At 46.0% G+C, this 23,233-nt stretch overlaps 1 protein-coding gene across 1 annotated transcript; it reads right to left on the bottom strand.

The window, feature by feature from the left end:
• Positions 1-911: 911 nt before the first annotated feature.
• Positions 912-23,233, bottom strand: ZNF395 (zinc finger protein 395). The gene is made up of 9 exons (XM_056853112.1): positions 22,984-23,233; positions 19,063-19,364; positions 17,437-17,549; positions 12,135-12,370; positions 11,461-11,561; positions 9,245-9,515; positions 2,967-3,059; positions 1,720-1,841; positions 912-1,031 (listed from the first exon to the last, which is right to left on the bottom strand). The coding sequence occupies exons 1-9, from the start codon at positions 23,218-23,220 to the stop codon at positions 920-922; spliced, it is 1,587 nt and encodes a 528-aa protein (XP_056709090.1). The 5' UTR covers positions 23,221-23,233; the 3' UTR covers positions 912-919.

Raw genomic sequence — 23,233 nt, 5'->3', positions numbered from 1 at the left:
CAAACACCACAAACTCTTCTAGTGCTCTTTGCTTTGCATCAACCAGAATCCCCAAAGTGGGGGGGGGCATCAAACCCTCCCTGTCCCACAACCGCAGCATGTAGAAGACCTGGCAAAGTCACCTCTCAAGCCAGTTCAAGTGTTTCTGCTTTCCCTGTCAACGTGACCAAACAGCATTGGTGGAGAAGTCAGCAAAGTATTTGCAAATTCTTTCTACTTCATGGTGTTTCTAGGGTTTTTTCCTTTTTAAAAAAGAAAAAAACCCTTTACGTGTTAATTTGATTGTAATTTAATGCAATGCTGATTGTTTTTCCGACAGCGTCTGTTTCGTAAAAGCAACACACGCTTCAGAGTGCAATCTGTTCATTCCTGTGGGGGACCAGCGGGCAGGAGCAAGTCAGCTGCTCCTCTCCGCCAATCCGCTGACACGCTTCGTTCCCTCTGGGCCCATAAGTAAATTTGGGAAGGCAAGAAGGACATCCTTAACGCTCCGTGCTGCAACCCAGCCAACCTCATCCACATATTGGGGAACAGTTCAAAGTTCTTTGGTCCCTGGGCCCACCAAGAAACAAGTCTGTGAGATCTATCAAGCCAGCTGTTTTCTGGGGTTTTTTTTCTCTCTCTTTGTCCCTCTTATTTACAAATAGAAAGGGAGACTGTGTGTGTTTTTTTTAAAAAAGGAAAATGTGTAAAAAACATCCCCACAAAACATCGAAAGTTAGAAAACCTGGCAGACGTAGACTGTACAGAGCTCAGGATGAGCATGCGGCTCTCAAGATCTCCGACGAAGCACCAGGAGTCGCTTCCAGGCCGCCAAGCCCCAGATGTAGCAACACACACGGAGGTCTGGCGGGTTGCTTGAGGCCAGTGGCAAGAGGGAGATCTCTAAGCCTTCCCACTTCAAAGTGTGTGTGTGCTCTCAGTCCAGAAATCGTTGGCAGGCCTTTTTCCACCGACAGGCTGTGCACCACTGATCCCGGTGCTCGATGCCATAAACCTTGCGGCACTTCTTGGCTTCACCACGGACTTTCCTGCAGGTGAGCAACCCAGAGTTGGTTTGTGTAATCAAAATGATTTTATCTCTACTGCGTAGCGTCTCCAGAGTGGCTTACAGAAGTATGAAAAAATAGCCAAACAATAATTAAAAGCATAATACACTATAAAAATACAGGAAGGGGCATATGAACACATGTTGAGACAGACTGTTGATCAGACTAACCCAAGCACTATTGAAAGGTCAACAGATCCAGAAACTGAGAGATATAAGGCCAAGGGGCTGTGGCTCAGTTGTAGAGTATCTGCTCTGCATGCAGAAGATCCTGGTTTCAATCCCTGACATCTCCAGTTAGGATTACGTAACAGGTGATAAGAATATAAGAAAAGCCATGCTGGATCAGACCAAATCCCATCAAGTCCAGGAATCTGTTCACACAGTGGCCCACAAACAAGACGACTGCAGCAGCATTATCCTGCCTGTGTCCCACAATATGCTCCTCTGATCCCGGAGAGAACAGGTATGCATCATGACTAACCATGTGCACATCACAGACACACTTAAGATTTGTTTGGATGTCCAAATGCAGCTAGTGTTTAAAACCCACAAAAATCAATGCCCGTTTTCCCTGAGGCAAGAAAATAAATCGGATTGCTACAATCAACTTCTTTGCAGCCTCGCTGAGGACACTGTGGCCAGTCCCCCACACCCCAGTAGCTTCTTACCTGGTGCCACTGGGTGCCCGAGGAGGAGACGCAACAATCAGGTGGGATTTCAGAATGGGCGGCGGCGGCTGCTGGGGCTGTGGCTGCTGCTGCTCACTGAAACTCAGGGACCGGCTTCGAACCTGCAACCGAGAAGCCTGGGGTCACTTCCAATTTTATTATTATTGTTTCCCCATCATGTCTGTCTTTCAACCTAATTGTTGTAAACTGATTCAAAGTTGCTTTTGAGGGGGAGTGCTGGGGAAGTCAAATATACATGAAGTAATAGGAAACAATTCCAGATCGTTATCATGATCCACTTGGAGCCATATCGTGTGAGAAATTAGTGTTCTTCAGACCTCCTGATAGCTTTTAAAAGTTGGAAGTAGCTAAGGGTCAGAAAGACTGGAATCAGAGCACCTACACAGAGGAAGCCCACTGTGTCATTTTATCTCGTAGAAATCCCACCCCTATCCTCCAACCAGCACTTCATGAGAGCCAGTGTGGTGCAGTGGTTAAGAGCGGTGGTTTGCTTCCCCACTCCTCCACGTGAACAATGGTCGCTAATCTGGTGAACTGGATTTGTTTCCCCACTCCTACACATGAAGCCAGGTGGGTGACCTTGAGCTAGTCACAGCTCTTTAGAGCTCTCTCAGCCCCACCTACCTCACAGGGTGTCTGTTGTGGGGAGGGGAAGGGAAGGTGATTGTAAGCTGGTTAGATTCTTCCTAAAGTGGTGGAGAAAGTCGGCATATAAAAACCATCTCTTCTTCTTCGTGGGGGAGGGGGGGAAGACACAGGATTGGATCCAGTGGACCATTTCCACAAGAAGAAGAGTTTCTACCTGTGGATCACAACTATGTCACTTCGGTCCTCTCGCTGCAGCTGCTCCTGGGGGACAGGGGACCCCCAAGAATAGCATTTCAGATTGCAACAAAGGGGGGAACATGAGAAAGCTGCACTTTGCCAGAAGAAATTCTTCCACCCACAGAAACACTCCGCTGGATACAATCATAATATGAGTGATTTTCTTTTTTTCCCAACTAAAGCCAATAGTAGTTTGGGGGGTAGGGGGGTCCTATAAGGGAAATGGCCTTTGCGCACCTCAGACCCCAAACCAAGATCTTTCTGTTAACCAGCAGTTCAGCCCTTAGTGACCAAAACACATAAATCAGCTGTCTCTCACCCACCCTCCTGACACATTTCTGAACTGGATCTCTGAGTTCATCAAGACTCTTGCCCTCATCAAAACTAAAAGTCAGACTCACCGGCGACAACGTAGGAATGGTGGATGTGGCTGCCGCCCAGCTGATACTGGTGAATATGTGTGGGGAGACTGGGATCTGAATGGATGGCAAAGCCTGTGAAGAAGAAGAAACAACCAAGTGGTTCATTAGGTGACCAAGTGTAACTCCCTACTGCTGCCATTTTGAGAGCAATCCTAAGCAGGTCTACGCAGAACCTATTCAAGTCTATTCGATGGGGCTAACTCCCAGGAAAGTGTTTTTAGGATGGCACTCTTTGTATAACAGGCTTACAAGACATAACAGCTTTTTGTTTTTAACACGTCGAGATCTTTATTTTCTCCCAGTTGTAGAGGTTTAGGAATGAGAAGCTGTATTTACTTAAAGACTTAAAAGTTTAATATCTAGTCTCAGATGTATGGACTAACAAAATCACAGTCTACAGATTCAGCTTTCAGCATTAAACTTTCAGAAGGCAAGTTTATAGAAGGTAATATGTACATAGTGTTATGGAAAGAGTTCTAACAGCCTAACACAGGGGTCTGCAAACTGCAGCTCCCGAGCCGCATGCGGCTCTTTGGCCCGTTGAGTGCGGCTCTCTGAACTTGGTTCGGAGCCCCTGCTCTCGCGCCCGCTCGCGCCGACAGCCGGGCTGCAGAGCCGGTGCGCCTGAGAGAGAGAGCGAGAGAGCAGGCGAGCGGGCGCGCTGTCTCTCCCACCCCCCGCCATGGAGAATGGCCAGGTCCCCCTTTCCCTTACCCTCAATGGTTGGGAGGCTAAAGCCTCCCCTCCCCTCTAGCCGCGTGATTGCTGGGCGGGCGGGTGATTGCTCTGCGGTTCCTGCCCCCCCGCCTATCAGCTGTTGGGCGGGGCGGGCTTCCTTTGGTAGACCTGGCCTCCGGCTGAGTCCCATTGGGAGGCCATGTCTACCCACTGGCTTTCTTGGCGGTAGACCTGGGCTCCGAGGAGGGGGAAAAGTCCCCCTTCAGAGGCCAGGTCTACCAATTGGCTTCTATGGGCCTCCGGAGGCCAGGTCTACTGCCAAGAAAGCCAGTGGGTAGACCTGGCCTCTCAATGGGACTCAGCCGGAGGCCAGGTCTACCAATAGGCTTTTATGGCGGTAGACCAGGCCTCCAGACGAGGACCAGACGGGGAGGGGGAAATGGCAGGGACTTACAATTTAATTTGTATCAATAAATAAGATCACTATTAAGTATGATATCAAGTTTTATTCAGTGTACCTATAGTTTAATTAAGACTTAAAACTTTAATTAAAGTTTATTAAGTTAATAAACAGTGTACCTACCTATATAGTTTAAGTTTAAGAAATTTGGCTCGCAAAAGAAATCTCAATCGTTGTACTGTTGATATTTGGCTCTTTTGACTAATGAGTTTGCCGACCCCTGGCCTAACAGCCCATTCCTGAGCTGGCGGCAGCTGGGGACAGCGGGGAAGAGGCGCCGCCGAGCCACCTCCTAAACTGTTCCATGACTACCAAGACACCCCAAAAAAAAGGCTTAGAGGGTGTTTTGATAGCCTTAGAGGCTTTTTTTGGGTCAAACAGGGCCTTTTCGCCCCATTGAGAAAAGTGAGCCTGTGCCAGAAAAAAGCTGGTGCAGCCTCGCTCCTCTCGCAGCCAGAGTACCCAGGGCAAACGGGGATAGGAGGCTGCCTAATGGCAGCTCCTTCCCCCAGAATGCCCCGGAAACGCCTCCCAGAACACCAGAACGCCTACTGGGATGCCGGAGCGGGCCTTTACACCGGTGGGATGCCGGCGTCCCGGGGCACCAACCGTCATCCAGCCCTCCCCGCCGGCGTTGGGGCCACTTACAGCGGCCCTAAAGCCAGCGCAGCACCTTTCTGGCTCCTAAGGGCTTTCACCCTTAAAGGTCAGGAATGTGCTGTAAGAAAAGCAGTGCATTTTGGGCATTTGAGAGGTTCTTATAACGCAGGAAGGCAATTGCCAACCGCCTCTGCTCATCTCTTGCTTTGAAAACCCTACAAGGTGGAACGTCACAAGGTCGCCATGAGTCAGTTGCAACTCGAAGGCACATTTTACTTTCCAATGCAGAAGCTGACTTTTCAGCTAGACAGCCAAACACGGGACGCGTTTATTATGCTTGAGATGGTTTATAACCAGGCAAATAAATACAGTTCACATCCAGACAATGTAAAGCACAACCTACTCAAATAGCAAATAAGCCGGACCAAAAAGAAAATGACAAAACATCTCATAAAAGAATGAATAATTAAAGCAGTAAACTTCCAGAATTAGTAGCAACAATAAAAATTCAGACACCACGAAACAGTTCAGATTCCAGTTCGCTCATGCCAACAATTCTTCAAAGGAAAAAAATTGACTAACTTAAATGTTAACTAGATATTGTCTTGGCCTTAAACTTCCCGTCTGAAGAGTTCCAAAGGAAGGAACACATTGTAGGGCCTTTTAAAAAACTGACATCTTACTTGTGCCAGAATAGTAGCAGCACTTGACTAGAATATGCCACCTTTCTGATGTATTCAAGTTGGTGTTTGCAGTTACGGTTCATTGCTTCTTTCTCATGAGTGTTTCTATTACATGCTAAATAAGGAAGCTTTCGGTGAAATAAAGAACAGGTGGCAAGCCTACTTGGCTAGATGCCAAAAGATGCATAAAGTCGGTACCAAGCAAACTGAGCAGAAAAGGGTATTATATAGCCACAGTGTCGCGTTTAGAGAAGGTCTTATCCCTCAGATAGGAAAACTGCTGTTTGTTGAATCATGAGATCTATTGATCACTTAAATACCCCTCTTGACACACATGAGGCTGTCTTCTAATGAGTCAGACCCTTGGTCTACGATGGTTAGTGTTTATTCTGACTGGCCCCAGTTCTCCAGGGCCTCAGATGGAAGACATTCACATCACCTGCCACTTTTTAAATGAAGATGCCAGGGATTGAACTTGGGACCTTCTGAATGCAAAGTAGATGCTCTGAGCCACAGCCCCATCTTTTGATTTTACTGCCATTGATACATAAATGTTGTTTGTGAGATTTAGTATAATTCTCAGGAGTTCAATAGATCACTAGTTTTCAAAAATTCCTAATATCCTATGTTTCCGATATTGATGCAAATGTATGTTAAAAGTCAGCAAAAACCAGACATAAAGCTTCCACACAGGTCCTAAAGGCTTCGGTGTTTTTTGTTTTTTAAAAAACATGATTTTCTAAATAACTACAAGAAGAAGACCTCAGACACAAGATGTTGCAATGAATGTAAAGGCCTGACCAATGGTAGGATTCGCTCTGGCTTTGGAGGTATTATTACAAACACAGAAGATATCTTTTGTTCAAATCCAAGATACAAAGACACTGTGGAGCCTCAGGAAAATATACAATCCCCCAACGCCATCCTTGGTGGTAAAACAGAATGCAAAGAACTAAACGATTTAACATTTGCTGCCTTTTACTAAACCCACTTATATAGTAGGTGCAGTGCTATATAAGTCCCTGGACGAAGTCTGGCTTGAATATGAGCGAGTAAAATGGAATTGTTCAGGACAGCACATTTATAAAGGGAATAGGATTGTAGTTTATGGCATTGTTTATCTTGATTTTACTACACTGTTTTCTAATATTGTAATCTTGTCTTTTGGTATGGTCTATAAATGTCTTATACTGTTTTGCTGCATTATTTTCCTATTTTGCAATCCAACTGGAGTCTCAGTGAGAAAGGCAGATTATAAATAAAGCATATAAATAAATTCTGAAAGCCTCCAATCAGGAGTGGCACCTGGTAGACGGGTTGTTGTTTTTTTGGACTGTATCATTCAGATTCCTGGCAGAAGACATGTGGGACATGGGGGGGTGCCCTCGGCATGACGGCATGGTGTCATTTCCAGGGAAAGCTGAAAGTGATATCATGCCACTCTAGGAATCACTCAAATCTCTATGTAAACTGTATGGTTTTACATTTTCCAATGATTCTTGAGTGGCGTGATGTCACTTCCGAGTTTTCCCAGAAGGGAGCTCATGCCGTCGCACCAACAGTAATTTTTAATTAATTTTTCTTCTGCTGGCTGACAGAGCAGTGACAGGAAGTGGGGATTGCTGATAAGAAATCTCCCACCATAGCAAGAGACCTGGCAACCCTATAATCAGACTGAAGGTGGGAAGGGTCACATGTTTGAACGTATTCACATATATACATATGAGGATACATCCTTGAAAAGAGAGAGTTATCAAGTCAGTTCCCCCACCCACAATCTGAAATGACAGTCCAGCAGAGCAAGACTATGCAGACTTACTCTGTTTTTTCTCTTTTAATTAAAGAGAAGAGTTAAAAAATCAAAGCTTACTAAATACAGAATCATAGAGTTGGAAGGGGCCATACAGGCCATCTGGTCCAACCCCTTGCTTAATGCAGGATTAGAGCATCCCTGACAAGTGTTTGTCCAGCCTCTGCTTAAAGGCTGCCGGTGAAGGGGAGAGCTCACCATCTCCCTAGGTAGCTGATTCTACTATCAAACAACTCTTATTATAAAAAAAGTTCCTAATATCCAGACAGTACCTTTCTGCCCGCAATTTAAACCCATTATTGCGAGTCCTATCCTCTGCTGTCAACAAGAACAGCTCCCTGCCCTCCTCTAAGTGACAGCCCTTCAGCAATCATGTCCCCACTCAACCACCTCTTCTCCAGAGCAAACATTCTCAACTACCTCAGCCTTTCCTCATAGGGCTTGGTCTCCAAGCTCCATATCATCCTCGTCGCTCTCCTCTGCACCCGCTCCATTCTGTCCACATCCTTTTTGAAATGGGGCCTCCTAAACTGCACACAATACTCCAGGTGCAGCCTGATGAATGCAGTGTACAGAGGAATTATGACATCTTGCGATTTGGATGTTATGCCTCTGTTGATACACTGCAAGATCACATTAGATTTTTTTTGTCGATGCATCACACTGGCTTCTCATATTAAAGTTATATATCTTTGTTTTATATATAATGACAAAGCTTCTGTATTCTAAATACGCTGGTTGGTCACATGATTGCCCTGTTACATGAGCTACCTACACCTCATAATTCTGCTGATTTATTCTTCAGATCTATCTTGGCTCACTTTTGCTTTGTCAATCTTGGGAAAGATCAGAATTCTGGATCTTGAGTGTTCCTCAGGCTTCAGGCCTTCAGTTATACTTTTGTTAGTTTTTAATACCACCCTACGAACCTTCCAATGTTTCATCAATGAAAATAGGTACATTAGCTATTTAAGATAGTCACGCCCCAATTTTCCTCCCCAATGAGGACCCAAAATGGCTCACAACATTCTCCCCTTCTCCATTTTATTCTCACACTACCAAGAGGTAGGTAGACTCAGTGCACGTGACTGGCCCAAGGTCACCCAAAAAACATCTATGGCAGAGTGGGGATTCGAACCTGGGTCTCCCAGAGTCTTAGTCAAACACACTAACCACTGTGCCATACTAGCACACTTGTAATGCCTCAATTCTACCACAGACCACTGCCCAATCCTCAGTTTTCTCCTTACACGGAGCTGAAGGTTCTCCTCCACCAACTGTGCTGGTTTATTCCACTGCAGTATTTTTCTCTCCATTGTTTTAAAAGCAGGGGGGTGTTCTTTCACATAAAGATATACTCGAAAACCATAATTATCCTACAATATGTTATCAACAGTTCAAAATGTGTTTTATGAAATGGCAGTCTTGGCTCTGCATGGTGGCTAACAGTATGATTCTAGGCAGTTACTCCAGTCTTCAAGCCCCTGAAAATCAATGCGCTTAAGACCAGAGTAACTCCATGCAGGATAGCACTGTTAGTATTCACACAGGCACCATGATGTGCATCTAGCTAGAATCAAGATGCATTCTTCGCCAACGCAGAGACTTAACTTTGGAGAGGGAGCTGAACCCTGAAGGAAGACAATGTCAGCAACCAACATTAACAAAATTTCATTGAAGTACCCACCCACCCCAAATGCAAACACAGGAACTGGATTTACTAGATTTACCAAGGACGGGAATTTCTGGGGAAGATGGAGAGTTGGAACACAGGCACCCTATCACTTTACTTGGAAGCAGGTAAAGCTACATTAAGGAATAAGGCATCTACTATCTAAAAATAGTAACGAATATGATTAACAGTAAAGCTGCCCAATTCCAGGTGGCAATAGGTGCAGAGAGGAAAGGACTGGGATTTCAAGCAGAGTTCAAGCCCACTAATTGCTCCACCAGGCAGCCTATGCAGGCTCCCAACTTACATAGACATACACACACACACCTATAACATGCTACCCTTTGTACCTACTTGGTATGCATGGTCGGCCTGGATATGCCAAAAAGAACTGGGGGCAGACTGGCTGAGGGCACTGCTGGGCAAGGGAGGCTCCAAAGGGGTGGCCTGATCCAGAACAAGGGCCTCGGGCTGGGATGGAGCCTGCTGGATGATGATGGGGGAGGAGTCTGAAGGGGGGTTGGCCACGGTCCCTGTGGGCTCGGGTGGCGCCTCCTCCTTCACTTGCATTTCAGTGTAGTAGAAGTCTTCTTCCCTCTTCCTCTGGTCAGAGTTGGCGCCATCTCTGCAGCAGTTGGGAGGAAGAAAGGCATCCGTGAGGGATAAAGAACATTCAGTCAACAATACTGTTCGTGGGTTCGTTTCCCAAACCTTCAGACATTCAGCACAGATTTCTCGTTCCTGCATTAAAATGAGAGGTGCTCTTCTATCAACAATGAACAGAAAATGCACAGCCATCCTCCTTACTGCTGCAGAATAGCCAACAGATCGTATGATCTTCAGCGTCCCCTCCTCCCTGTTTCCCAGTCAGTTGGGGCAGAGGGATGGGGCCCTGTTTTCTGATGTTTCTGGGACCCGGCTGCATCAGAGCGCATGTGCATGAGCCACAGCAAGGAAGCCAGCAAGGTTGGGACATGTGCTTTGCAGGTAGAATGTGCAAACACAGAATGCAGTCCAAAAAAAAAAAAGGTCAGTCCAGTTGTTGCCATGGAAAGGAAAAGTCAGTGTTTGTGTGATACAAGACATGACTGTGTTTTGGGGAGGGCTGGAGAGACAGGGGGTAGAAGACAGGAATTGTCAGAAAGGACAAAGTGATATATTTTCAAAGATCGGTGTATGAGAGGAGTCAGTGATTCTAAAGCGCCAGGAAATCAACAAAGCATCAAAGAAGAAAAAGGGATATGGGGCGAATCTTGACCCAAGGCCCAGAGACAGAAGAACCTATGCTTTGGCGGGTAAAAGGACGAAACAAATAATCTAATTTTGGCTGTATGTGAAAGGAAAATAACACATCCTCCCCACCAGAGGGCCCCCTCTGCATCACACCAAAAGCACAGTGTGAAAAAGCAGATCCGGCAACCCAGGCTGTATTCACAACCACATTGGAAAGAAAAAACCTTTAAGACATCATAAAGGCACAAACCTGAATTAAAAATGTCAGCACAATAGTAGCCCTTTACATACAACAGAAGCGTGTCTAGGCAATGGATGTAAGCAGGGGAGCAGGATCACACCCACAGGTTCTGCCTCCCACCTATGGGCACACGAGTTACACGTGTACAGATTCCCAAACCCTGTAAAAACAACATTCCCCATTATAGGGATGTACCTTATGCAACTATAAGTTTGCACATATGTAGGCTCTACGGCGATGTCAGGCTGAGCATTAGAGACAGGGTTGCCAGGTTTCCCTCTGACAACCGACGGGGGAGGGTGGATGGGGGGACTTACCACTGGCGAAATGAGACCTAGACCCCACGTCTGGGATAGTCATTGTAGATGTTCTTCTGGCCTCAGAGCCCTCTTCAGGCCCACAAGGGAACTGTGGTTTGTAACACAGGCCCCTGCAATTGGCAGACAGTATGAAGCTTCTGGATTGGCCAGGTGCAGCATAAATGAATATAAGAACCTTGGGTTTCCTCCATTCCTTGGTTAACAGTCTTCTGGTGCCCTTCAGACTCCATCTTAAGCCCTCTCCTCTATGCGAGTCCTCACTCGGGCTACAGGAACTGAATTTAAATTTTGGTTTTATGTATGCACCCTGACCTGGATGGCCCAGGCTAGCCCGGTCTCATTAGGTCTCGGAAGCGAAGCAGGGTCAGCCCTGGCTAGTACTTGGATGGGACACCAACAAGGAAGCCCTGAGTCACTCAGCAGAAGCAGGCAATGGCAAGCCACCTCTGTGCATCTCTTGCCAAAAACCCTACAAGGTTGCCATAAGTCGGGTGCAACTTGATGGCACTTTCCTCCGCCATATATGTATCTTATTTATATTGTAAGCCACCTCGAGCTCCATAAAGAAGAAAGGCAGCTTATAAATGTTTTAAATTTAAAAAAATGAACTTACTCAAGGTATGGGGTGGAGCACATGCACATTTCTAGGGCTAGGTTAGGGTATGACTGCCCACTGCCTCAGCCTGGCTGTGATGTGCTGGATCAATATCAAAGTCCCATCCTCCTGAGCAATAACTTTTTGTGAATGCGGCTTTATCTGGAATTGGAGGCCTTACCCCAAGTGCTGAGTCTTCACATGTCTCTTGATTCCAACAATGGAGCGAAGGACTTTGCCACAGCTGGGCCACAAACACTTGTACATCACCTTCACTGAATTCTAGAAGAAAAATAGTTTTGGGTCAGACTGTGGCCAAACCCTCAAACTACCCCAAATATCTGTGCAGCTAACAGCTGCAGAACTTCCCTTCCTCTTGAGGATACTCTCCCCCTAACATCAGGGCTACATTAATTCCTGCCCCCCCCCCAAAAAAAACCTTTTATTTTTTTCTGACATTATTCCTGGGGAAATTCAAATTGAGGCACCAGGGACTTAACTGTGACTCCTAATATTTTCTTAATTGTAAGATTTATTAATTTATTAACTTTTCCAAAAGATCTAGTGGACAAGCAAGGATTCAATGCATCTGCCTCCTGCTCCCATCTCTACTCTCCACATGACTCCTATTTTTTTAAATTAATTATAAGATTTATTAACCTCTCCAAAAGATCAAGGGGACAAACAAGTATTCAGCACTCCCATGTCCCACTCCCATCTCTATACTCCACACAACTCCAATTTTTTTAAAATTTATTGTGATATTTATTAATTTGTTAATCTCTCCAAAAGATCTAGGAGACAATAAAGAATTCTACACTCCCATCACCCGCTACTGTCTCTAACTCTCCACACCTTTCTTTTCCTCGGAGCAGGCTCCTCGAAGACAAAAGGATCCGAGTCTGTCTCAAAGCCATCATCAGCCCGAGGGGAACTGAAGGCCTCGCTTGCATACTTGGGGCTGGCCTCAGAGTGGGGGGGTGAAGGGGTGGAGATGCCGCTGCCACCACTCCAGTGCCCGCTGGTGGTACTACTGCCACCGTCTGACATATCGCCGCTCTCCTTCCACACATCACATGCAGCTTGAGATGCTGAGGCACAGAAACAGAGAGAGTAACAGGCATGAGCAAACTGCATCGCACTCACAGGGTACCAGGGGGGTGGGTTAAGCTCCATCCTCCATCCATAGCGGTTTGCCATATCTGCCAGTTCTTGCGGTACTTTTTGGGAGATGAATGAAAACATGTGGACATCAACAGATAAAGTCTCAAAGAGGAGATGAGCTGAACTTCCAGAGATTGTGAGGGTGGGGATAGATTTTAATGATTTTTGTAATTTATTACCCCTGCCCATGACTAAAAAATTCCAGAATAAAATATAGGTTGCAAACAAATGTATTTGTGCATTTATTTCCATTCAATGTGCCAAATCCAGGTCATTCCGCCAAGAACGATATTTTTAAAATCACAGGTTATTCGCAATATATGTCAATTAAGAGTCTAATACAGAAAATTCAGAATGCCAGGGACAGAAGAAAGCTGAAAAGGTATTCCTTAATATGAACGGAAGCAACCCACACTTGGAAATTCTGTGCACTGTCTGACCCAAACTGCTTGTTGATACTGTTCTAAGGGGAAAGGATAATTGTGGGGCAGGAAAAAATAAGAAATTGTTAAAGAAAATCCGTTCTTGTGAAGCTATCCTATGCCATGACAGGTCATTTGTCTGTCTAGATCAGCTCTGTTTACCTTGACTGGCAGCACCCATCTAAATCTCAGGCAGAGAAAGGTGTTTTTCCAGCACCTGCTACCTGAAATCCATGAAATGAACATGCCGGGGACAAAAACAGATGATCTACCACTTAACCAGCTACAGCCTCCTTGTGAGTATGCCTGACCTGCTTCACCTGTGCAATGGCAAAATGGAAAAACAGGACTCCCTGCATAGCAGGACACACACTGACTTCTATTTCCAACTACATCCACACACAGGCCAACTTATACACCAAGTAACTGATTAATCAATAATCAACTAATTTTACCTGTTTGTGTAAATAAATTTAGAATTTGCAGAAACCCAGTGAAAACATTTGATTTAGATCTCACATGAAATCATGTATTCATTCATTTATTTAAAATACTTCTATGCTGCCTTTCCCCGGGAGGCAGCTTATGAACAAATACGGTTGGATGAACACACAGGAAGCTATTTTACGGTGAAGCGGGCCATTGGTTTTTATCAAGGTTGGTATTGTCTTCTCTTACTGGCAGCGGCTATCCAGCATCTGCAGTGGAGGTCTTCCACACTGCCTGCTTCCTGGAAGTAACAGGGATTGAGCCTGGGATCCTTTGCATGCAAAGCAGATGAGCCATGGACCCTCCTCCTCATCAAGCCACACAACAAAACCATTACAAACAAAAATACTTGTCATTCATTGTGCAAGTAACACACATAGCAATCAGCATACTGATAAGACCTAACCACATGCCCAGAGATAAGAAGGTCCCTAACCCTGACTGGCAGATTCTACAACGTGGGAGGGAGGAGGGAAATGCCAACCTTTCATGAGAAGCAGAGGGTAGGCATGCACGGTTTGCCACTCTGACTTCAAAAGGGCCCAAGAGGAGCCCAATGGGAAGGCTCCCTGCTACCCACTCTAGGCTGTACACACTGGAAGCCAAGAGGGACAGGATACCCATGACCCCTCTGCCTTCTTGGTCTGAGGCCACTGAGGGCCTTAAGCCAGGGAAAAGGCTCCTTAATAACCCGGGCGAATTGTAGTGAAGAAAAACTCACGATCAATTACTCCAAAACCAAGGTTGTGGTCTTCAGGAAAAGACCTAAAAAGTTTCCCTGGAGTATACAAGGACATCAGATTGAGCAATGTAAACTCTTTAAATACTTGGGCATTACATTAAGTGAAACTCTGAACTGGAATGCCCACCTCTCAATCGTCAAGTCTTCAGCCCTAAAGACCATAGGAGCTATCCTGAGATTTTATTACACCAGGGGTGATTTCTTATAGACCCGGCTCTCAAACTTTATACTAGTAAGGTCATTCCTCACTTATTGTATGGCACTGTATGGCCTTAGGCCAGGGACACTAGGAGTTAAGCCCAACAGAGGGGGTAGGACCCCCACTTCTCACCAACCAAACCTACTGAATGAGTCCATTTAGTGGAATGTTTAATGGGGAAAGGGCAGAACCCCGTGGCATTCCACAAGTCAGATCCCAAACTGGCGTGCCCAACGGCAGCTCTCTGAATCTGGAGTGGACACCGAATGATTGAAACCGCCAAAGCCACCTTCTTTTTTTTGGAGAAAGGCCAGGTATACATATTTGCAGTAAATGCCGTTCCCTTCTCATCAACGCTATTTTCTGTCCACTCCAAGCAAGATAAGATTGGCCAACTGTGTCAAAGGCCACAGATAAATCAGGCAGGCCAAAAGGGATGCATTACCCTCGGCCATGTGTAACCGGAGACCCTCCACCAGAACAACCACTGCCGCCTCGATCCTCAGGCCAGGCCAGAGACCGGAACGAAACAGGCCAAGGGCACACTGTTCTCAACTTATGTAAGAGCTCCACATGTGGTTTGAGCTTCTAAATGTGCAAGAGGTAAATGTAGCTTAGAGCTGCCTGCCAGCTTTCATTTTCTACCCTCTACACTTTATAACGTCACTCCCAGTTCGCCAACTCAGACATGGCAGCTGAAAGACTGACATGTGATCTGGGAGGTAGCCCAAATGTCATCTCAGCCACAGATTCTCTCTGTGATCTCAGGCAAGTTGCTCTCTCTCTCTCTCTCTCTGTTTCAGATCTCTCCCGCCGCCCCCCCCCCACAATTTGCAATAGAATGATTATAATACAGGACTACCTCACAAGGCTGTTGCAAGAATTACTGTGATAATGTATGCGACATACTACGAATACTGAAACAGCCTTACGAACATACTAAGTGCTATTATTACCATGCCAAACCTTACTGAGCAAAACGACAGTCTACAAAGCAACTTCCAATCACTTTTTCCAATCCAGGTTTTTTCCAGCCAATCACAACTCAGGATTTCTCAGTTCAGCTAGCAGGCCAAACCATAGTTACACTACTTTAGTCCCCGTCGGGGAGATGTGATTGAAGCCGGCATCTTTTTCAGTCAATTCATTGGTGCAATTAAAGCATGCAGCTGGAAACAAGAGAGAAAAATGTGTCCCTTCACCCCATTCCTATTGTATTTTCCCATTTGTCATGGCTGATGCAGCTTGCAGCTGATCAACGGGCCTGGCTGCCACATTTGGCTGCAAGGCTCCTGCATTTCCCACGCTGGCAGGATCCTATTTTTAGGCTCCCGGATCCAACACATCTCTCCCAAGAAATGGGAAGCGCCTCTAAATAAAGGCACCGGCTCTTCGGTGCTCCCGTGCCCCCCCCCCCCCCGCTCCCGTAATAGGTCAGAGTATCCGACTGGAAACAGCAGCAGTGGGTCAGGTTTCTTGTCCTGCGTCTCTCCCTCTCTCTGGGAATGCAGACGGCATCCCTCACTCAGCCAGCTGCCTCTCTAGGCAGCTGTCTGGCGGCGGAAGGGGGGACAGAGCAGATTGCCACGAACAGGGATTGGACTCACAGGTTCCTCACAGATTGTGGGGTTTTTTGCCCCCCTCTAAGGAAAGAGTTCCATCGCTCTCCTTCCGTGCATGCAATCAGGACAGAATGAGACATTCCAAAGCGACCACAGATTCCCCAACACTGAGGCTGCCTCCTATAGCTAATGTGTGGGTCATTTTCAGAGAACAATCAGAAGCCCGGGGGGGGGGGGTGTTAAATCTTTGCTCTATCTGTAAATTTCTGCAAAAATCCTTAACCCCACCCCTCCACCAGCCATTTTTCTCTACCCGCCCAATAAGTCTGTTGGAAGAGGGAGGCCCAAAAGGAGGAATTGTGAGGGGAGGGTTAAGCACCTTCCAAACAACCCTCTGCTCTTGCATCCCTACTCTCCAACATACTCGCAATCACCAGCATTCCAGGTCACTCTGTCCAAACTCTCTCTCAGCTCACTAGGCTGAACTATTGTGCTGTACAAAACACAGTGTCAGATTGGAACCGGAAAGCATAGGTTCAGATTCTCCACTTAGCAGAGAAGCTCAGTGGGAAACCACTGGGCCACTCTCTATTCCTTGTTCTAAGCTACCTAGCAGGATTGTTGTAAGGATAAAAGAGGAAGAGCCTTACATACTTCCTTTGGAGGAAGGGCAGAATAGATACATAAACCAGCTTGAGGTGGGGAGGACGAAAAAGCTGTACAGAGCTGAACAATCTGTGGCTACAGATAGTCAACCTGAACTGCACCACCTCTTCTCACTAAATAACATGGGTCACAGATGCTGAGGGAAGACCTCTCTTGAACAAACCCTGCTGAAATCTTGCACAGCCTCCTGTTCATTTCAGTGGGGCTTGCTAGGAGAGCTTCCCCGGTGCATTGTGTCCTGTGGGTCAGAGCTGCCTGCCTCCCGGTATGCTTTTAATGGCACCCAAAACCTGCCCCCAAGGCAATTGCCTCAATTTGCCTCAGAGCAAGATAGGAGGGGAAGACTAGGGGGTTGGAAAACTGAGCAGGACAAGGAGCTTGGAGGTCAGGAACCTGGGCTGGTTAAGGACAAAGAGTAGCCACTAGGCTGGCACGAGTGGTAGAAAGGAGATGAGAGGAAATATAATGGAGCTTGAAACCTAACAGGCCAAGGATGGGAATTAGCCTACTGACCCCTCTTCTTCAGCTGCAAAAGAAAACAGAGGTTTGCAACATGGGCAACAGTGACTGGCTGGCAACATGAAGCCTCTGTATTGGTCAGGCCTGGTATAAATACTAAGGGAGCCTGGCTTTCTTCTGCCCTTACCTCAGGATAGGCAGTAACTACTGCCCACTGCATTTTCAGCTCCAGCAGTGTGTGATTTGTCCACAGGAAGGAAGGAAGTCAACAGGCAAGAAGCCTCTGGATTAGAAGCCCTCCGAGAGAGCAGGGAGGGGCTGGATTTCCGAAATCAGTTAGAGTTAAGCAGCCGAGGCGTTTGGCTGACATCTCTAGAATTTATGTCACTGCATTGTTTGTTGTGTGTGCAGAAACAGACTCTCCCTGGCTGAACAGCCACTGCAGCAAACTCACCAGGGATGCTGGTGTCACTGTTAGGGGGGCTCTGGACCACTGGACTGCAGGATAAGCTGGTCAAGACCATTGCTGCCATCATCTCGTCCATGTCCACCGCGGCATCCGATTTCCTGCAATGGGAGGAAGAGAAAACAAATAAGCTCTCCCAATCAAGGGACCAATCAGTGTCTTCTGGTGGATACGGCACTTGGCTTGGGAGAGCTGAGTTCAAGTCCCACCACAGGGTCCTGTGCAGCTCCTGTTTATTTCAGCAGGCTCATATAGGAATTATTCTGGGTAGACTACCCTAGAACTACTGTAACCATTTACCTTCCCCAATGCAGGAATTCATTGTTAAAAACCAGTCTTCCAATAAACCAACTTGATGAAAAAAAGAAAACTCTACTTTTAACACACATTTAGGAACAAGCTTTAAGGGACAGCTCTAAAATCAGCAAGGTCAAGTAAAGTCCAGGACCCTTTTTAAATACAGGCAGGAAAATGGGCACAGCTTGGATTTTTGTACTAAACTAACACAGCTGCCCTAAGCAGAGTTAGACTTTTCTAATCCCATTGAAGTCAGTGGGTTCAGAAGGGGCTTACTCTTCTTAGGATGGCACTGTAGGAGCTCCATTCTCTCGGTTCTCCAGAAAGGCTAAAAAAGAGCTATAAAACATGCTTTTAGCATAATGAATTATTCAGGCAGTTAGTCCAAACTACCCCCAAGAGCAGGTCTTTGGAACATTGAGTACCTGAAAAATCAGTCGACAGCATACATGGTCTTTTCACTGCAAATTTTAAATATAAAGCGTTAGTTGGGTCAGAGAGTTAAGAGATTTCTTGGGGGATTCCAGGTTTGTCCACGAGAATTGAGTAACGGGCCTTAACCAAGGACATTCTAAGTAAATCTGCATATACTCTGGGGAAAATTTTAAAAAGACAACAAAAAAAATTCGCATCAAGGTAAACCCAGTTCAGCGCCAAGAGAGAAGCAGAATTGTGTGACCTGTAAAAATTAAACAGTGTTTTTTAAAAACTGTGTTCTGAGGAACCCTGAGATTCGTAAGAGGTTTATTAGGGATCCCAATGAAAAGAAAAAGGCAGGGGTGGATGAGGACCCCTACACAGAAGCTTCATCTTCCCCCCAGCAACCCAAAGGCAGAGAAGACTGTTGGGTCTTATAGGTTTCAGAAGGCAAGCAGTTTTTCATTGAACATACACTGAATTGCCTTGGACTGGCTTTGTAAAGTCTGTGGTCTATGGATGAAACTGTCCTGCATATCTGGGGTAAAATTGGCGGGAACCTATGGGAGGACCTTTTCTACCACTGCCCCTTGTGAAATGCATTCCCTTGGTAGACCAGATTGGCACTGTCCCAACTAGGGAAGCTGAAAATATTTTTATTCCACAGGGCCTTTGAACAAGTTCATGAAAGGGGTAATCACCATTCTCGTTCAAGTGTAATTTGATTACTGCCTTTATCATATTGGATTTTTTAAAAAATGATTTTTGTGAGGCTCTTCCCCTCTCTAGCTGCGCTGCTGAACGCCTTTAGAAAGACACACAGCAATGCTTCTCTCATCCAGTAATTCTGCTCACCTGACAGAAGAAGACCATAATGATAGCAGACCAACCCAGGCATACCTTTTTGGTACATCAATATTCCTAGAAACTGATCGTGGAGCAGACGCTGTGGCAACAGGTGCCGCGGTCAGACACTCTTCCATCGCTACAGGGACGGTGCTGTAGCCCATCGTTGTGGCAGCTCCCTGGTCCATCTCAAGGGTTGGGAGAGGTGGTATCTGGACCTCAGCTAGCCGCACTTCCTTGGCTTTCCTGCAGACGTGAAATCCCTGCTCCAGGAGCAACACCTTCACTTCATTGCTCATGCGGTCATAGTGGTCCACTAGACCAGCATTTTCTTGCCCGTTGTAGAAGACGTAAACCTTCAAAGGGAAAACTTACTATCAGTTAAAAGTGATGCTCCTTTCTACAGTGGAAGAAAAAAAGGAGGGGAATAAAACCCAACCTAAAAACAAAAGCTGGGTACCCAAGGTTGGGTAAAAAGAAAATATATATAAATCTATGTATAAATACTGAAAGTATAATTTATTAGAAGCGCTATGTAAAATTTAAAATTATTTAAAAGCATTAAAATAGCACAATGGCATATCTTGAGGATGATAACTGTAACTACATACCAAATGCGTTTCGGCCTATGGGGCCTTCATCAGTGGTTAATTAAAACCCTTTCTTAAGCCTGCACACATTTACAGAAATACATTAATGAATACAAATACAAACAGTTCAAACCCAACCAGGCATGTGTATATGTTGTAAATTCTATTCACAATTACTCAGACATCTGGTATAATAGGTTCTTGTTGTAATACTGGTTAGTATAAGTCTTTCATATACTCTGTGTGCAGGTATCAACCTAGTAAAGTAGTGATGCTCCATTCTACAACATGGGTCTCATTTCGCAGTTCCCCCAGAACATATCCCCCTTTTTCCTTTTTTATGCAATGCCCCTTCTGGAAAAGAATTCGGCCTATTCCTGGAAGACAGATTTACCCATAGCAATGAGTTCCAACACACAGCTGGATGGAACCTCCATGTTCAGAGGCGGTATCCCTCCAATTGCTACTCAAAAAACAGGCGGCAGCTATCACCTTCGTACCCCACTTTCCAAAAAAACAACAACATCTGGCTGGTCATCATTAGAGGCAAGAATATTGGACAAGATGGATTGTTGGTCTGACCCAACCAGGCATTCTTGGGATTTTAATTTGTCATGTTATCACATGTCATGTTGTTATCGCATATCACAAACGAGGACTTCGTTTTTAATGCAAAATTAATTTTCAGAAGCCAGAACAGAAGGAAAGGATCAACTTGTCATACATGGGGATGTTACTAGGAGTCATGGACATTTCATACATGTGATTTTTCTACCTAACAAATACACATGCATTTAGACTCAGGTTATATAACTCGAGTAGAAACAGGTATTGTAAGAAGCAAGTGGCTACTAGTTGGTTTTCTTAGTATCTTCAAAGCAAATTCAGAACAGGCTTCGAGGCCCCCAATTAAACCATTCCTTAACAAACTTGCTTAACAAACTTAATAATGCAAGTGAAAAGTGTCCATTTGGCAAGGATGGGATGCATTCTTATAACAGCAAAACCGTTCTCCCTGTTCCTCTGTGGAGAGGCAATATTCAAGCTCCACGTGGGTCTTCCCCCCTCTAATATGACCTAATTGGATATAGCTATTGCCTAACTTCCCAAAGTCTATTTTTATGAACGTAATTATATCTATGCTGAGATGTGCACACTTGTGTAAGCTATTCTTGGGGCCTATTTATAGGGGAACTCCAATTACCGTGTGGAAAGATCGAGGATGCTGCAGCAACCACTCCTGTGACAAAGAGGTGCAGAAAATGGCAGGCACAGCGATTTTGGAGATATCTCTGCTGAAGTCCAGAATGCTTCACACAAAATAGAATCCCAAGAGGTCTCCTCACAAAATCCATCTTTTTGTTTTGTGCTTGTAACAAAAAAAGGCCATCCATGCTCAAGTTAATTTTTGTCTTAACTAGGTCTCAAAAAAAGTTTTTGTCCACTCTTTTGCACCCAAAGATGCATAAGACTCCCATGGAAATGGAGGGGTGGGGGGAGTTGAAAGGCCATCAGAAACTAAAATCGGGGCCACTTCACAATGGCACCTGCCCTAGCCCTGTGCCACAACAAGCAACACGAACCCGATATGCTGTCAAACATAACAAGAACCAGAGGGTGAACAGTGGATAAAGCATTGGGACTTGAACTTCAGAAACCCAGGTTGAAATCACCACTTGGCTGTGAAGCCCCCTGGGTGACGTTAAACCAGCCACCCTCTCTCAACCCAACATACCTCACAAGGTTGATGTGATGATAAAGTATGGAAAATCCCATGAATGCTACTCACTGGAAGGGCAGAACATAAAGTGGGTCTGAAGTGCGGGGCGTGGGCTTGCACCAGCAAGCACTGCCATGGAGATTTCTGCTGAACATGCAGGGTGGTTACAACAGGTGTAGGAACCCTGCCCCTATCTCTGACTTTTCATTGGGAGTTTTGGCTTTTAGCTATTTGGTTTTTCTTGCAGGTGAATCCAACAAGCCTCCTGACCCTGATGAATCCAGTGCTTCCGATACCAAAATCAGGATTGTCATCTTCTGAAAAGAGGCCTTTCACCTAAACCAGGGGTCTCAAAACTGCGGCTCCAGAGCCGCATGCGGCTCTTTGGCCTGTTGAGTGCGGCTCTCCGAACTTGGTTCGGAGCCCCTGCTCTTGACTCACGCCGGCAGCCGGGCTGCGGAGCCGGCGCGCCTGAGAGAGAGCGAGAGCGGGCGAGCTGGCGCGCTGTCTCTCCCTCCCCCCCGCCATTGAGAATGGCCGGGTCCCCCTTGCCCTTGCCCTCAGTGGTTGGGAGGCTAAAGCCTCCCTTCCCCTCTAGCCGCACAATTGCTGGGCGGGCGGCTCGGCGGTTCCTGCCCCCCCCCCCCCCGCCTATAAGCTGTTGGGCTGGGCGGGCTTCATTTGTAGACCTGGCCTCCAGCTGAGTCCCATTGGGAGGCCATGTCTACCCACTGGCTTTCTTGGTGGTAGACCTGGACTCCGAGGAGGGGAAAAAGTCCCCCTTCAGAGGCCTGGTATACCAATTGGCTTCTATGGGCCTCCAGAGGCCAGGTCTACTGCCAAGAAAGCCAATGGGTAGACCTGGCCTCCCAATGGGACTCAGCCGGAGGCCAGGTCTACCAATAGGTTTTTATGGCGGTAGACCAGGCCTCCAGACGAGGACTCCGGACGGGGAGGGGGAAATGGCAGGGACTTACAATTTAATTTTTATCAATAAACAAGATCACTATTAAGTATGATATCAAGTTTTATTCAGTGTACCTATAATTTAATTAAGACTTAAAACTTTAATTAAAGTTTATTAAGTTAATAAACAGTGTACCTACCTATATAGTTTAAGTTTAAGAAATTTGGCTCTCAAAAGAAATCTCAATCGTTGTACTGTTGATATTTGGCTCTTTTGACTAATGAGTTTGCCGACCCCTGACCTAAACCAAACACTGTAGATATTTAAAGGGGGGAGGAGGGAAAATATTTTATTTTGGCCACGGTTTCTGGACATAGCTCTATTTTGTGCATTTCCATGTGTTTCTATTCACTGCTTTTTGTCGGTTTACGTACAATTATTTCTGAGTGGGTTGTTTTTGTAGACAGTTAGCGCCGGCTAAAGACAAAGGAGCCGAAAGTGTCTTGTCATAAAATCCAGCAATACAGGCTCTTGCAGTCTAGCCCTTTCTGACACCACCTAACTTCAGCACGAAACATAAAATCTGCAGAAACCGAGAGAATAAACTACAAATGTGGAATGCGAATCTTGCTTAACTGGCACTTTCCCCTCAAAGTGTTACATGCCTCAGTTTACACGGCAACAGACTTGTGGATCCCTTATTCAGCGTTAGCTCACCAAGACAACAATACTTCCATAAGAAGAAACCGCTTTGATACCTTTTGTCCCGGTTGCAGCGCCAGCCAGTTTTGGTTCTGATTGGTGGACTCTTCAGCCTGCTCCTTTAAGTGGGTGTCCTCGTACGAAGCAAGGGGAGAAGACATCTTGCTCAGCTCCGGGTGCAAGGATGAGACTTGCGTTGTCACAAGGACCCCATCCCCCAGCAGAGGGGGGGCAGAAATGCGGGCACCCAGCAGGGACCGCTTCCCCAGCCGCCTCGACAGCACACTCGCCATCTCGGACACACTG

The sequence above is a fragment of the Euleptes europaea genome, chromosome 7 (genome assembly GCF_029931775.1).
Source record: "Euleptes europaea isolate rEulEur1 chromosome 7, rEulEur1.hap1, whole genome shotgun sequence".
NCBI lineage: Eukaryota > Metazoa > Chordata > Lepidosauria > Squamata > Sphaerodactylidae > Euleptes > Euleptes europaea.
The sequence above is the reverse complement of the archived record's forward strand: the minus strand, read 5'-3'. Positions and strand labels throughout refer to the sequence as shown.